Source organism: Pan troglodytes, chromosome 20 (assembly GCF_028858775.2).
Source record: "Pan troglodytes isolate AG18354 chromosome 20, NHGRI_mPanTro3-v2.0_pri, whole genome shotgun sequence".
In the NCBI taxonomy this organism is placed as follows: Eukaryota; Metazoa; Chordata; class Mammalia; order Primates; family Hominidae; genus Pan; species Pan troglodytes.
The window spans coordinates 37,723,420-37,739,213 of record NC_072418.2 but is presented as its reverse complement, the minus strand read 5'-3'; the positions used below and the strand labels follow the sequence as shown (position 1 = coordinate 37,739,213).

Below are 15,794 nucleotides of genomic sequence, written 5' to 3'. Positions count from 1 at the left end.
GCACTTAAAGAGGTAAAAGGAAACTTTCATAAGAGATGAATCTGTTCATATTTTGATTGTGGTGGTAATTTTCTGGTTTTCACAACTGTCAAAAGTTACAAGTTGTACATTTTAGATATACATGCTTCTTATATGTCATTTATACTTCATTAAAGCTGTTATAATAAAAATAAAAATATACAAGATATAAAAATACAATTAGGAACAACTTAATAGAATAAGGCATGTAATAATGGAGGAATATGCACTTTTTAACTGCATGGAGATCATTAAAAAAATTGACCATGTATTAGAGTATAAAGTAGATCTCAACAAATTTCAAAAGATTTTAAAATCTCTAGAGGATATAATTTGATCTCAATGCGATTTTCATAGAAATCAATTAAAAAATGATTACAAACTCTTCATATCTATAGAAAGTAAGGATTCAATTGGCCCACTTTTACTGTGTCACAAACAACCTGAAAATTCAATAGATTAAAATGACAATCATTGATGATCACTCATGTGCTGTAGTTTGGCTGGTGTTTCAGCTGATATAAGCTGGGCTTGGCTAGATGGTGAGCACTCAAGCTGTGGGCCTGGTAGGACTTGGCCACTCCTGTAGGTTGGGCTCAAATCTGATCAACATCTATTCATTCAGGGGCTCACCCTAAAGAACCATCACTTACTAAGGAAAAGGTAATCTCATAGTGACCACAGGGATGTGGGAAGGAAAGACTAACTGCATGGTCCTATTGAAGCAATTAACTCCCTATTGTCTGCTAACACCCATTGTCCAAATCTAGGGACATGGCTGAGCCTGATATCAATGGAGTGAGGGGAAATGGGGAACTGCACCTGAACTGGGAGGGCAGTGAGTGGTGTATGGACACTGAATGACGACATGATTAGGATCATGTAAAAGACTCTCTAGCAATACAGCAGCACAAAGTAAATATTCTTGAACATTAAATTAATCTGCTAACAACTGACAAACTTACCAAAAGGGAGACATTAAAAAGAAAAATGGGAAAGACACAAATAATGAATAAATTATTTAAAAGGAGATCTCCCTAAGACCCTTCAGCCATTAAAATTAGAGTATATTCAGTAGATTGAGGTGGGAGCATTGCTTGAGCCCAGGAGTTTGAGGCTACAGTGAGCTATCATCTCACCTGTGAATAGTCCCTGCACTCCAGCCTGGGCAATATAGTGAGACGTTATCTGTTAAAAAAAAAAAAGTAACAAAACATTAAAAAATAAGATAGATATTATGGAAACTTTGTATTTTAAATTAGGTGAAGTGTTTAAATTCCAAGAAAAATATTCAAATACTGACATGAGAAGAAAGAGAAATCCTGCATAGTCCTTATGGGCAAACTGTGAACAGCAGGCCTAGGCTCTTTCCCTATAATTAATCCTGGAATAATAACATTGCTCTCATTTTCCTCCAGCACTGCCTCCTTAGAATGGACTTAGATCAATGAGAAATGCTGCATTTCAGGCATTGTTTATTGTGAAAGCTTTGCTTGGGGGATTGCACCTGAATTGGGAGGGCAGTGAGTGGTGTATGGACATTGAATGAAGACATGATTAGGACCATGTAAAAGACTGTCAGGAAAGCAAGGCAATGACCTTCCTGAACTAACATGGACATGGAGCTGCCCTCCAGTGTTGTAAGATATTCTGGATCAGACAGTGATACATGAACATGCCAAGGTGAGCCTCGTGCACATTAATTTCAATTCCCAAATAACTATCCTCCTGAATGGTGGTGTGAAATGTTAGACTGCTGCTGCTGGACATCTCTCACCCCACCAATAACACTGAAAATGCTGAACATGCTTTTGCTTTGTCCTTTCATAAATCTAAGTTAATTTAGAGTCAGGTGAACATCTATTGTGCCTGTAAGTTTTATTGCCCAGAAGAATCTGCAACTGTTGCTGGTGGCCATGCAGTCCTCTAATTATCTGTAAAATTAAATTAAAATTTTTAAAGATTTTTGCAAAGAAAATCCCATGCAGATAGTTTTTCTGGAAAGTTCTGGCAAATACTTAATGAGGAAACCACTCTAACCTTACACAAATTCTTCCAAACAATAAAAAATGATGGTTCATTCTCTGTATCCATCAGTGTCCCTGCAGGAAAGAAATGGCAAACTCACATGGGACACCTGAGGAGAGTTTAATGAATGGCTCTTGGCTGTGGGGTGAGCAAAGTTAAAAGAAGCCAATAAGAAAACACCCAAGGCTAGCAAAAGCAAAATATCTAAAGGGAGATAAGGAAAAGGAGCTATTACTACAATGAACTGAGACCAGTAACTGCAGGAAAGGTCAAGCACACGGGACCTTTGACCATCAGTAGAGGGGTGCAGCTACTGTCAACCTGTAGCCCTAAGGGAAGTCAGCTGGGAGTGAATTACTTCATCTCACCCTCCTCTTCCTTTTCATTTCCCGCCTTATCTCCAATGTATCAACCCATAAAAAGACAAAGGGCAACGTAGCCAAATGACGCAGTCCAGAAAAGGCCATGTTCTGGGGTATGGAGCAGGTTGGGGAAAGGGTAGACTAGATCTCTTAGAATAAATGGAAACCGCCAGTGCATCCCCTGATTCATTTAATGAGGCTGGTATAATCCTGACACCAAAATCCAACCACTCAAGACATAGACAAAATGTTCCACACAATATATTAGCAAAGTCAATGAGATTATATATGAAAAGAATAATGATACCGATTAAGGCAGATTTATCCCAGAAATGCAAGCCAAGTTTCACATTGAAAAATCATCTGATATACTTGAACACATTAACAGAACTAAGAAAAAGCTATATGCACATTTTATTAAATGTAAATAAGATGTGTTCTAAAATTCATCATCTTTCCTTTTTTAAAAAAATGCTCTTAGAAGACAGAAATAAAATAATATATCCTTAATCTAACAAAGAGTGTCTACCAAAAGTATCCTACATTAAACTTCCTATGTAATGGTGAAATATCAAAAGCTATCCTTTTGAATCTGGATGAAGGGTATCCAGAGATACTTTTTAAAATTTTTGTAGCTTTTCATAAGCCTGAAACTGTGCCAAAATTTAAAAATTATTATAAAATAAAAAGCTGTCAAGAACAAAACACAAACAAGAAACCCTTCCCCTTGGGTTCAGATACTAAACAAAAAAGCCTACTTTCACCATTGTTACCCAACACTGTATTAGAGATTCTACAATGCAATAAAGCAAGACAAGTAAAAATCTGAGGATTGAAGAGGAATAAACAAATAGGCATTAGATAGAGTTATATATAGTCTTAGAGCATCTACAGATAAAATGTTAAAAGTTTTTTTAAATGCTGAATACAAAACAATATAGAATAATTAAAATTTCCTATACAACAGCACATACATGTATAAATGTACACTTTAAGAGAAGATACCACCTACAATGGCATTAAAATAGCAGGCGCCCTGGAATAAATAAATTAATACATTCATATGAGTGGTACAGAGATACATAGGTAAAAATTATTGAGAAAATAGGGAAGACCAAAATAAATGGCAACATGTACCAGCTTTATGGAGAGGAATACTCAATATTATCAAAATTTCAGTTCTCTCCAAATTGAATTCAACAAGCTGTTTCTAAACTTATATGGGAATGCAGAGGGCCAAAACCAGCAAAGACACTCTAGGAACAAGGCCAAAGTGGAAGGACTCCCTCTACCAGAGTCAAGAACTAAAGCTTTAGTGCGTAGTCAACACAGTGCCACATTGGCATAGAGACAGACAGACTAGTGAGACAAAATAGAGAACTCAGAAGCAAACTACGGCCCTCTATGGTGCACTTGATTTTTGACAAAGAGGACACAGAGCAGTAGAATAAAGATTATCTTCTCCTAAATGGTACTGGGACAACAGGATATCTAAATAATTAAAAAGTTATTGGACTCTTACCCACACCTTACACAAAAGTCCATTCCATGTGGATTATAGACCTCAATGGACAAGGCAAAATAATAAAGACCTTACAACTCTTTAAGTAAAAGAATATCTTTATGACCATGAGATAGGAATGTTTTTTACATAAACAAAATGCACACACACACACACACCACACCCCGAGCAGAAATATAGCATTGATAAATTTAATTATAGTAAACTTTAAACTTCTTTTTATTAAAATCATTAAAACATACAAAGCTAATCCACAGTGGTGTTGGGGAAGACATTTTCAACAACTAACCAAACAAGGGCTCTTACCAAGAATATAGAAAGAACGCCTACAAATCAGTCAGAGGTGGAAAAAATAGAAAAGAACATGCAATATATAAATGGGAAGAAAGATTCCATTCACATTTCACTAAATGACGAATAAACACATGAAGAGGCCTCAACCTCATTACACCAGAAAATGCAAATGGAAACCACAGTGAGATGCCCCTGACACCTATCTACCAGATGGTTCACACAACACTGACGATACCAGATTGTGGCAATCTAGAGCAGCAGGAAATACTACAGTGTGGCTGGGGAAGTGCATTGTACAACTGCTTTCAAGGTTTCCTGTTTCCTAGGATAGTCAAGAATATGAAGGCCTTATCACCTAAAATTCCACACATCGGCACAAACCCCAACAAATGTGAATATAAACGTGTACAAGACATCAACATATGAAAGCTCCCTACAGTGTTGTTCATGATAATAGAATCAGTGTACCAGGGTAGACTTAAACAATGGAGATAACAACATGGATGAATATCAACAACAATGGGGAACAAAAAAGTAAGATACGGGAGAACAGACACATTACGATCCCAGCCATATAAATTGTAAAAGAGCAAAATTAACGTTTACTGTATATGAAGATGTTTAGGTAGAAAAACCATCCACTGAAACAACAAGTTAATGGGTGCAGCACACCAACATGGCACATGTATACATATGTAACAAACCTGCACGTTGTGTACATGTACCCTAAAACTTAAAGTATAATAAAAAAAAAAACCATAAAATCAGGACAGTGGTCTACTCTAGGAGGTGAGGCTGGTGCCTTGAGGGGCTCACAATGATCTTTCTTGAACTGGAGGGCGTATTGTGAGGTTTGCATTACAGTAATCACTTAAGATACACTTTACATGGTGTGTACGTCTCCATACTTGTGTTCTATGTCACAATAGAAAGATGATTAGAGGTCAGGGGAGGAGGGAAAGGGAGAAATGGGAAGTGAAGAAGGGGAGAAATGGAGAAGGAAGAGGAGAGGCAGGAAGACTGAGGAACAGGGGGAAGAGGGAGAGAACAGGGCAGGGAGGAAAAGACAGGAGAGGACAGGGAGGGAAGAGAGGATGGTGATATGGTTTGGCTCCGTGTCCCCACCCAAATCTCATCTTGAATTGTATGCCTATAATTCCCACATGTGTGGGAGGCACCTAGTGAGAGATCATTGATTCATGAGGGATTTTCCCCACACTGTTCTCATGGTAGTGAATAAGTCTCACGAGATCTGATGGTTTGATAAGGGGAAACCTGTCTTGCTTGGCTCTCATTCTGTCTCTTGCTGCCGCCATGTGAGATATGCCTTTCACCTTCCACCATGATTGTGAGGCCTCCCCAGCCACGTGGAACTTTAAGTCCAATAAACCTCTTTCTTTTGTAAATTGCACAGTCTCAAGTATGTCTTTATTGGCAGCATGAAAAGAGACTAATACAGATGGGGAGAAGGAGAAAGGGCGAGCTGCACCCATGTGACCTGCCTGCCCCAACTCCTCCACAGCTGGGTCGTCCTCCCCACCCATCCCACTCTTCCACCATAGATCCCTCTGCTGTGGGACCACTCCCTGCTCAGCAGGCTCACCAGCTCCAGGCCCTTCTAGAAAGCCTCATCTCACAAAAACCTGTCCCAGAACTCTAAGGTGAACCTACAGTTGAGGGAGCTCCTCTCCCAGTATAAACCTGGCTCCCAATTCCCAGTGCAGGAGAAAAGCAAAGCAGGTGAGCTGGGAGGAGTGCAGGATTTGGGGGCAGGCCATTCTCCACGTGCCAGCCTGGCCGCAGGGCCAATGGTGCCTGGCAGAGAACCACAGGACTTGGTAAGCAGAGGCCAAACAGGCCCCAAGGCCAGATTTGAGTGGGAGCCAATGTGGCCACGTGGGCAAGAGGCCTGACTAAACAGCCCAGGAATCCCATCTACACCACTGGGTCCCTGGAAGATGCTCAAGTTCCCCAAACAACTGGGGATCAGAAGCAGGGGATTAGAGTCACACTTTATCTTAGACACCAGCCCCAGCCCTGTCTCACCCACAGAGAGACCAGGGCACGGACCTGTCACAAGGAAGTGATTCCTGCATCACAGCACAGGCTGGAAGCAAGGCAGGAAATGGGGACTGGCAGATGCCACATGCTGTGCCTACAGGGCCACACCCAGCTGCACTCTTGCCCCTACCCTCCCCATCCCAGCAAAGCCATGCCCCATGGTTTTCCCTCTGGGTCCAGACCCCACCACCCCAGAAGCCTGGCTGAGGTGTCCAAAAATCCTCTGCAGGATGCCCAAGTTCCTCAAACAACTGGGGATTAGAGTCCCCTCTAGTGACCTCACCTTGGACAGCAGCCCCAGCCCTATCCTCAGCCCCAAGGACGCCAGGGCATGAGGCTGTCACAAGGAAGTGGGTGGCTCAAGGCCAGTGCCTGTGCCTTGGCTGAGGGACAGGGCTCAGGTCAGTTTGCTCCATAATTCCCTAAACCCTACAGACCCCATTCCACGCTCTGCTGCAGCCCAGTGTGCCGCACGCTGCTCTGCTGTGCCATGTTGTGTTGTGTCGAGTTGTGCCGTGGTGTGTGCTGCGTCACTGTTCCTGCAAACTCCCTGTCCGGGAGCTCTAGGGCCCTGGCCTCTGAGAATTCCTAGCCCCGAGTCAGCCTCAGGCAAGGCCTGCATTCTTGCTGCCTCCACTTCCCTGGCTCAGTCTTGCAGCCCCCGCTGACCCCTCTGCCACTCACCTACCACCCATCACCGCCACTTAGAAGCCAGAAAGCAGTGGGAGCAGTCTCCCCGACCCCTCCATTCTCTGCCCCCTCTGCCCCCTCACTCCATTCTCCAGGACTCTCTATCCTAACATGGCTCTTGAAAATGCCCTGACCCACCCACCAGCCCCAGGGCACTTCCTGCCCAGGTGTTTGGCACAAGAGATGCCCCCACACCGGCCCCATCATGTGCCCTGGAGCCCTCGAGGCTGCAGCATGGGATGCCTGTCTGGCCCTGGACCTGCCCTGGGCCCCGCTGTCTGCTGCTGCTCACAGGGCAAAACCAAACAATTGCTGTCCTCCCTCTGAAACGGTGGCCATGAGGGTGCAGGGAAGGCCTCGCGTCCCTCCTGTGCCCAGGCCCCTCGCCCACACACTCTGGCTGGCTGCATCTGCTGCCCAGAGCCCTTGGTCACAAGGCGAATAGCCCGGACCACAGTGATGACAAGGGAGGCCCTTCCTAAGCCTAGAGATGGTCTAAACCTTCATGGAACTGCTGGTCCCAGTGCCAGCCAGAGTCCCAGGTGAGGCTGAGATGGCTCAAAGTGGTGCACGGGAGATGTCTGATATCAAACCCTCTAGGGAGGTAGATGATGTCTCCAGCCTGGTGACTTCCCTGGCCTCCAGCCACCACCACCCCTAGTGTCCCCAGGGCTAAAGGTGCAAGCTTGCCCTGGCCCTGGCATAGAAAGTGCACGATCTGGTCATGTCATGCAGGTGAGGATACCTGTGTGCCAGGTAACCTCAGGTGGGCATGGTGGCTCTTGTGGGGCAGTCCTGTAACCTGCAGTGTGGTGGGTGGGATGGATGCATGTGACACAGGCAGGAACTTCCTCTCATAGCACTTGAGGACCCACATGTGTATTGGGTGGGGCTGATGGGAGTCACAGGTGAGTGGCTGGGCACAGGCAGGTGATTGAGTGACAGCTACACAAACCCCATCACTGAGCATGTCCCTCCCAGGGCAATGCAGATCAGCCACTGGAGGGACATGCTCCTAGCCCTGGGAGGCCCAGAGGGGCCTCAGGTCCTCAGGAAGCCTCCTGGCCCTCTCTACCCTCAGAGGACCCCCCTCCCTCTAGAGACCCCTCCAGCTGGCTCCACCTGCAGCTGTGGGGGTTGAGAGGGGACACAGTGCTCTGGGGTCCAGAGAAGGAAGGAAGATGGAGGGAGGGCGGCCCTCTGCTCCCAGGCCCTCTATTCCCTGACTCTGCTGTTCAGCCCCACAGCGGCCCTCTTGGAGCCCACACCTTTCAGCTGCAGTCTCCCAGCCTCTGTCCCCAGGACGAAGCCCACTCAGACAGTGCTTCTCCACTGTACCTGGCTTTTCCCCCTGGGGAGGGTCCCCAAATGGTGTAAAGTGAGGAAACATCCCCTGTCCCTGCCCTGCTGGGTCCCCACACCAGGCCTCCCCCATCTCTCCCTTTCTTTCTCAGACACAGACCCAGATGCAGAGGCAGAGGCGGCCACACAGCCCCTCCCAGCCACAATCACAACCTCATATTCATATAATCACAGACCCTCCACCCCACACAGTGGGTGGAATCCTGCCAGCGCATTCCACTCACACACACACAATCCCATTCTCACGCACATGCACCCAAGCCTCATCCCGCACACACAACATGACAGGCCACAGAGCCGGCTGAGAGTCTCAGCACGCATGGACGCCTGCACTGCGCAGGTTGCAGCCCAGGCTGCAGGAACCACAGGTGGCAGGGACGACACAGCAGGTGGCCGGCCAGGGAGTGGCAGTGGTCTCCATCCTCCCTGCTCAGCCACAGCCCCTGCTTCAGCGTCTGCCAGTCCAACTGTCAACTCATCCACTCAACTTTACAACTGGAATGTGGGGGTGTTCAGGGCCCTGCCACTGGTGACGGCCACTCTAAGTCCTACCCAATGCTGGGTAGGTCCTTGAAGAGGCCCAAGTCCTGGGCGCTACTATGAGGTTCTGTACGTGCACAGTGACGGCTCATGCCTGGCCGAGGTGAGCCCACTCAGTCTGGGTGGCACAGCCTAATCTAGGAACTGCTCTGCGGTTCTACATGGCTCTCAGCAGCCCAGTTAGTGTCCTCTGCACCGGGCGTGTCCCTCAGGTGCTCCTAGCCAGACCCTCCCTTGACAAAGTAGGGCACAAACCGCTATTGGAGCGGCACTGGCACCCGAGTGTACAAGCGTCAGCATCCCTGCTGCCTTCCCCACCCCCAGCTGTCCCCACCTGCTGATTCTGCCCCTGGGGTCACACTTACAATTTAGGGTCCTGTCAGGAGACAAAAATCACGTGAGTGACATCAGCTCCCTCATATGTAGGTGCTGGGAAAAGGGCTTGTGGGGTGCCTGTATAAACTGGCCATAAAAATATGGGAATAAGTTGTGGAAAGCCACAAAAGGCCTCTGAGGAGGAAAGCCTCCTAATTGCCATCATGTTCCCATGCTCAGAGCAAGACCCGCTGTCTTCTCGGTAAACACTGTGCTCAGGGAGAAAGACACTTCTTTGAAACACTGGAATGTGGACAGACGTGCAGGCTCCCAGTTAAGGCCGCTCCTACTAGCTACTCTCCGACAAGTTAAAGTTATGCTGTTTGAGCACAAAGGAGACTCATTTAAACTGCTATTGCTATAGATTATGCCTGTGACGCACTGCCACCCTTTCACTGTTTCTCCCTGAACATCTGCTTCTTAGATCTAAGGGACTGTACTCAATAAATAGTGTGGAGACCAGAGCTCAGCGCCTTTTGCAGCCTCCACATTTTGCACCGGCCCCCTGGCTGCCCCCCTTTCACTCTTAACTTGTCTCTTCTCAATCCTTTGTCACACCAGACTTCAGGTACCCTACAGGTGGTGTTGAGGCTGGTCCCCAACATGTAGGGTCCCTTCACTGTGTCACATGTGTCCCTAACACACTTGCTACATCTCATGTCCTTTAGGTTCTGTGTTTTACTCCAGATAATGTTCTTTGAATCCAAATTACAGTTTACTGATTTCTCAAAAGTTGCACCTAATGTGCTATCCATTCAGACAAACATACTCACTTAGCAAATGTTTGTTGAGCCAGCACTCAGTGGCAGATTCTGTGCTAGGGCGTGCCAAGTGCAGACACACGTTTGCCAAGACACAGGGTCACATGTGCATGCACACTCAGACCTGCAGGCCTACACCAGTGTTCAGCCTGCTCCCAATCCCAGGGAGCTCCAGGGAGGACAGAGAGAATGTCACAACACCCAACCCCTCCCACTGCATGCTGAGTCCAGTTCCTGATACGCTGCCACCCCAACAGCATGGCCCAGGGCCGAGGGTCTCTCTGCAGACCTGCCCTGACCACATTCACATACACACACACACACACACACACACACACACACGAAGAGGCGTGTCCCTTGTTCAGATATACATAAAGCTCACCCATCGCCAAATTCCCTGCCTGTGCCTGCTGGGACCAGACTCCGCTGTCATGAGGGTGACATCCGCTGCCTGTGCTCTTCTGCTGGCTCTGATCTGCAGCGTCCAGCTGGGTAAGAAAGAGGTGAGCAGGGCTGGGAGGAAGCGGTGGTCCTGCTCCTTCACTCTCATCACCATCCCAAGGTCTCATTGGCCATGGGAGGTTTCGCTGAATTCTGACCTCCTCTGCTTTCTTATCTCACCTCATCCTCCACAGGGGATGCCTGCCTGGATATCGATAAACTGCTTGCGAATGCTGTGTTTGATGTGTCCCAAGACCTCCTGAAGGAGGAGCTTGCTCGTTACAACCCCAGTCCCCTGACAGAGGAGTCCTTCCTCAAGGTCCAGCAATGCTTTGCCAATGTCTCCGTGACAGAAAGATTTGCTCATTCAGTTGTTATTGTGAGTGTGCCCGGGGGGACCTGCACACACTACATGGCCACACGTCCCAGGCTTGCACTTCCCTGCACTTGCCTTCCATCCTGCTTTCCACGTTTTAAGCAGGAAGCCACATCCCAGGATGCCCAAAATCAGATGAAGTTCCCCACCTGCCCCAACAGGGCCCTCCTGCCTCACCTCTCCAAGTCCTCGACCCAGACGCTGCAACTCTGCAAGGGGAGAACCTCTGCCCCTGGTGCCCGGGAGAGGCCTAGGCATGCAGGGAACCACAATCACTGCACCAAAGCACTGATGATGAGTACACAGCAACACACACTCACACAGGACGCTGTTAACAGCAACACACACACCCCATGCCTGCCCACACACATGCATACACGTGTTACACCAACACATGCAGAGTCACACTCAAGCAGGAGGCACAACCCACATCCACCATCTTTGTCCAGAGCCTGGGATCCCCAACAAGCAGACACACTCAAGGAGCTCCTCTGAGCTCAGGGACCGGGCAATAACGATGAGTCTGGGGAGCCTTTCACAGAGGCCACCGGCTCCTCTCTTTCTTTTTCCAACAGAAGAAGATCCTTCAGAGCAACGATTGCATAGAAGCAGCCTTCTGATCTGAGGACCCCTGCAGATCAGATATTGGCCCTCCTGCCTTCCTTGGGGCTCCCTGCGTTCCTGGCCTGGCTCTGTTCATCACTACAGAGACCCCAATGAACACCTGCAGCTCAGTTCTGTGTTTTGGCATCTGTGTGGGGTTGGCTGTGACCGCATATGCAGAGTGTGACCAGGGTCCCAGTGTGAAAATATGCGACTGAGGAAAAACTCTACAGGTGTAGCATAGACATGCCTGTTTTCTTTTTGGCGGGGAGGAGGGTGGCTGGATTGCATTGGCGCGATCTTGGCTCACTGCAGCCTCCACCTTCTGGGTTCAAGCGATTCTCCTGCCTCTGACTCCTGAGTAGCAGAATACAGCCACACACCACCACGCTTGGCTAATTTTTGTATTTTTAGTACAGACAGGGTTTTGCCATGTTGGCCAGGCTGGTCTCAAACTCCTGACCTCAAATGATCCACCTACCTCAACCTCCAACGTGCTAGGGTTAGAGGCATGAGCCACTGTGTCCAGTCGATATGCCTGTTTTTGGAACCCAGGAAATCAACCTTAACACACTTCTCCATCTCTACCTACCCAAGCCATCCTTTTTTCTCCCCCTACCTCTACCCCACAACCCCTCAATGCAGAACCTCCAGGGCTCCCCAGGACTCGGGATGCTGGAGGCTGGGAAATCACACCCTCCTGGCTAAGTCACAAGCCTCAGCGTCCCCATAAATACCTGCAGCTCAGCTCTGCTCCTGGGGCTGGTGGAACCAGGCAATCTGCATGAGGCCATGGGTCTGTGTGGCCATGTCACCATGACAGGGGACATTGACATTGAGGTCACAGGGAACGAGTGCCACCCTCAGACACGGCCCCTCTCTCCCACCTCACCCCTCAGTTGATTTCATCCTCGATGGAGGTCTCAGTGGCCTTCAATACACTGATGAGGCTCCATCAACTCCTTCTGGGGGAGGTCCTTCCCCAAACCTCAAGCCCTTTCCGCAGGCTCCTTGGACCTCCCAGGCGGTGGTCGCCTACCCCTATCAGCTCACACCGCCCTAGACTCCTCCCTCTCCCTCCCACCCAGGTGTCTCTCAGATGACACCCTCCAAACCCTGTCCCTCCCTCCTGCTCAGGTCAGCGAGACCTCCATCCCTCTGAGTCTCCCTGCCTCCAGCCTCACTCCCCTTCCATGGGAATACCAGCCTGGATCTTCTTTCTCCCTGGATCTTTGAGAGCTCATTTCCCTACAAGTGCAGACCCACCCTTCAGCAGGGCACACACGGCTGGCCAGGACAAGGCTCCACTGCTGACCACCCTATCTTTGGACTCCCGGATTTCCTTTCAACATTCTTCTCCTCCCTCACTCCCACTGCCCAAAATGCCCTTTCTCCCTTCCACCCATTCTCCTTGTCATCCCTCAGCCGTCATCTCCTCCCAGGTCACACGTTTCAGTCCCCCATCTCAGGACACATCATCTCCCCTCTGTCCCCAGAATTGGCCTCATTTAATGCACTTTCCATCCCAGTCATCACCCATCCACTCAGCCAGGGAAGAAGTGTCCCCTGCCACACATCAGGCCCTTTCCCAGAGCCAGGCACCCAGTGGAAAACAAGGCAGGTGACGGCCCTGCTTCCCTGAAGTTCACATCCAAGGTGAAGAGGGGGTTGCAAAGCTCAAGAAAATTGTAATAGTGATGAGAACCACAAGGACCACCCAACAGGGAAATGTGATCGGGTGGGACTGGCTTGAGGTGCCACATTGGCCAGGTGGTCCCAGAAGGCATCTGAGGAGACAACATCTCCCCTGAGTCCTGAAGAACCTGAGGCAGCCACCAGGTGAAGGTCTGGGGCAGGGAATGCGGCATGATGAGAAAGGATTTGTTGTGTTGGAGAAATGGCCAGTGCAGCTAGAACAAGGGGCAGCAGGGAAGGAGGTCACGTCAGAAAACGAGGTAAGTGCCAGGTCACGCAGGACCTTGCAGAAAGGTGGATCCTTTCCATGTGCAGTGAAAAATCCTGGGAGGGGATGAGCAGGACTTACGAGGTCACACTTTCCCTGTTGGAATAGAGTAACAGGGGCGGCAGTAGAGGCAGGAAGACCAACTGGGAGTCCCTATGGCCGTCCAGGTAGACACCGTGGCCTTGTCACAGTGCAGCCCTGGAGAGACACGAGGGAGACAGAGGCTGGGGCAGCACTGAAAGCACCTGCTGTTGAATTGAATATGGGGAGAGGATGTGGAGAGAAGGGGAATCAAAATGATCTCATCACATTTGGGCTGGAGCAGCTGGCTGGATGTGATGCCACTGCTGAGAAGGTGAAGCCTGGGGAGGAGCAGGTTTAGGGCAAAGATCCAGAGTCCCATGCTGGCCTGGATAAGTTTCCCACATCCAAGACATCCATTAGCTATCCAGGAGGACGGGACACAGCGGGTGTGAGATGCTCTAGTTTGGAGCTCATGGAATAGTTGGGCCTGGAGACAAAAACATGTAAATTTCAGCATTTCAATGGAATTTAAATCTGTGGAGCTAAAGAAAATAATAAAGATCATGCTACTTATTCAGTCTCAATTAAAACTCAGCTTTTAGCAATCAAAGATGGAGAGTTTCAACCAGAAGTAAATGAAAAGAATTAGAAATGCCCTGAGAAATTTGGACAAACATGTTATTGATATAAACACTTTGAGATGCAAAAGCATTTCACATGTATTTGAAAGAATAAGGAAAATGTTAGAAAATAATTGTCACTGAAGATGAGTCTACCCATGATCTGTCAGTTGTCCTGAAATTGAGTAATTTCTTAAAATGACAATGTCCTGTGAGAGTTTACTTTAACTAAAATGCTTACGACTCTGTTATTCTTAATGATATGTGATGATCTCTGTATTGTTGGTATAAGGAATTATATTCCCTACTTGTATGTTTTATAGAATATTGAATTTCAGCCATAACTTAGTAATATTAACCTAGCACTATATGGAGCTCCTCCGGCACCCACAGAAATGCCTCATCCACATCCTCTTCAACAAGAGTCTTGCTGCCCAGATGTAGGAAGTGCTGTCTCTGAAACAGGTGAAAGAATGGAAGGATAGATGGATAGCTGGACAGATGGATTGTTGGATGGATAGGTGGATAGATGCATCTATGGATAGATGATGGATGGATGGATGGATGGATGGATGGATGGATGGATGGATGAATGGATGGATGGATGAACGGATGAATGGATGGATAGATGGATGGATGAATGGATGGATGGATGGATGGATGGATGGATGGATGGATGAATGGATGGATAGATGGATGGATGAATGGATGGATGGATAGATGGATGGATGGATGGATGGATGGATGGATGGATGGATGGATGGATGAATGGATAGATGGATGGATGAATGGATGGATGGATGGATGGATGGATGGATGGATGGATGATGAGTGCATGGATAGATGGAAAATAGAATCATAGCTGAGATCCATGTTCCATTTGAGAGAGGTCAGGTCACGACATGAGGACACCTGGGACCTCCTCCAGGCCCTGTGTCCTTGGGCTGTGCAGGACCTTGGAGGTGGAAACTATACCCCTTCTGACTTCAGTCCTCTCCTGTGTAATGTGAGAAAAGTGGGCCAGGTAACATCCTCAGATGTGGTCTAGGGACAATAGGCTTCAAAGCCATTCTCAAGGTTGAAATGGGGTCATACCCACATTCCTGGTTTCCCAGGCCTTGGATCCAAGGACATACTCAGAGAACTTGTGATGAAGAAATGAGTAAACAATGAGCAGGTGGTTTTATGTCCTTGTTGACTCTGACCTGGATTATGGCAGCTGCCTCCTTCCTCCAGGACCAACTCCCTGGGCTCCAGGCCATCCCCACAGCTGCCAGAGTGACCTTCCCTGCACTCCATGGCAGCACCTGCGGCTCCAGGAAAAGCCCTCGGGGGCTCCTGATCCTCCTTCCTCAGGATAAAATGCAGGCCCTGTGCAGGTCATTGGAGGCCCACATCTTCTGTCCCCACACCTGCCTTGAACTCACCCTCCTCCTCCATCATCCAGACTGCCCTGGGATCTGGTCCATGACTGTAGGTCTCACCCCCTAGGCTGCAGCACAAAGGGTCACCATGATGACAAGCCCTTCTCCACTGAGCCTGTGTGGGGAACCCTGGCCCATCCTGCCAGCTCCCCCTCCACTCCTCCCTGCAGCCTCCAACTCTGCTCATCTCCCCTCACCCATGACAGCCAGAGCCCCCTGGAGGCCTAAGTCCACCTTGCTGCTGGGTTCCTTGACCTACTAATAGGATACAAAAGGCACAGGGACATTTTAATGCCTTAAGTGCAAGTGAGACCCCTCAGACCTGTCACT

The 15,794-nt window shown here is 48.4% G+C and overlaps 1 protein-coding gene across 1 annotated transcript in view; it reads left to right on the top strand.

Moving 5' to 3' along the window:
* Positions 1-13,991, top strand: part of SCGB2B2 (secretoglobin family 2B member 2) — a 93,113-nt gene extending 79,122 nt beyond the window's left edge. The window contains exons 2-4 of the mRNA XM_009435339.4: positions 8,430-10,505; positions 10,649-10,833; positions 11,406-13,991. Coding sequence (XP_009433614.2) covers positions 9,995-10,505; positions 10,649-10,833; positions 11,406-11,450 — 741 coding nt within the window. The 5' untranslated portion in view covers positions 8,430-9,994 and the 3' untranslated portion in view covers positions 11,451-13,991. The remainder of the gene's footprint in view (positions 1-8,429; positions 10,506-10,648; positions 10,834-11,405) is intronic.
* The last annotated feature ends 1,803 nt before the right edge of the window (positions 13,992-15,794 follow it).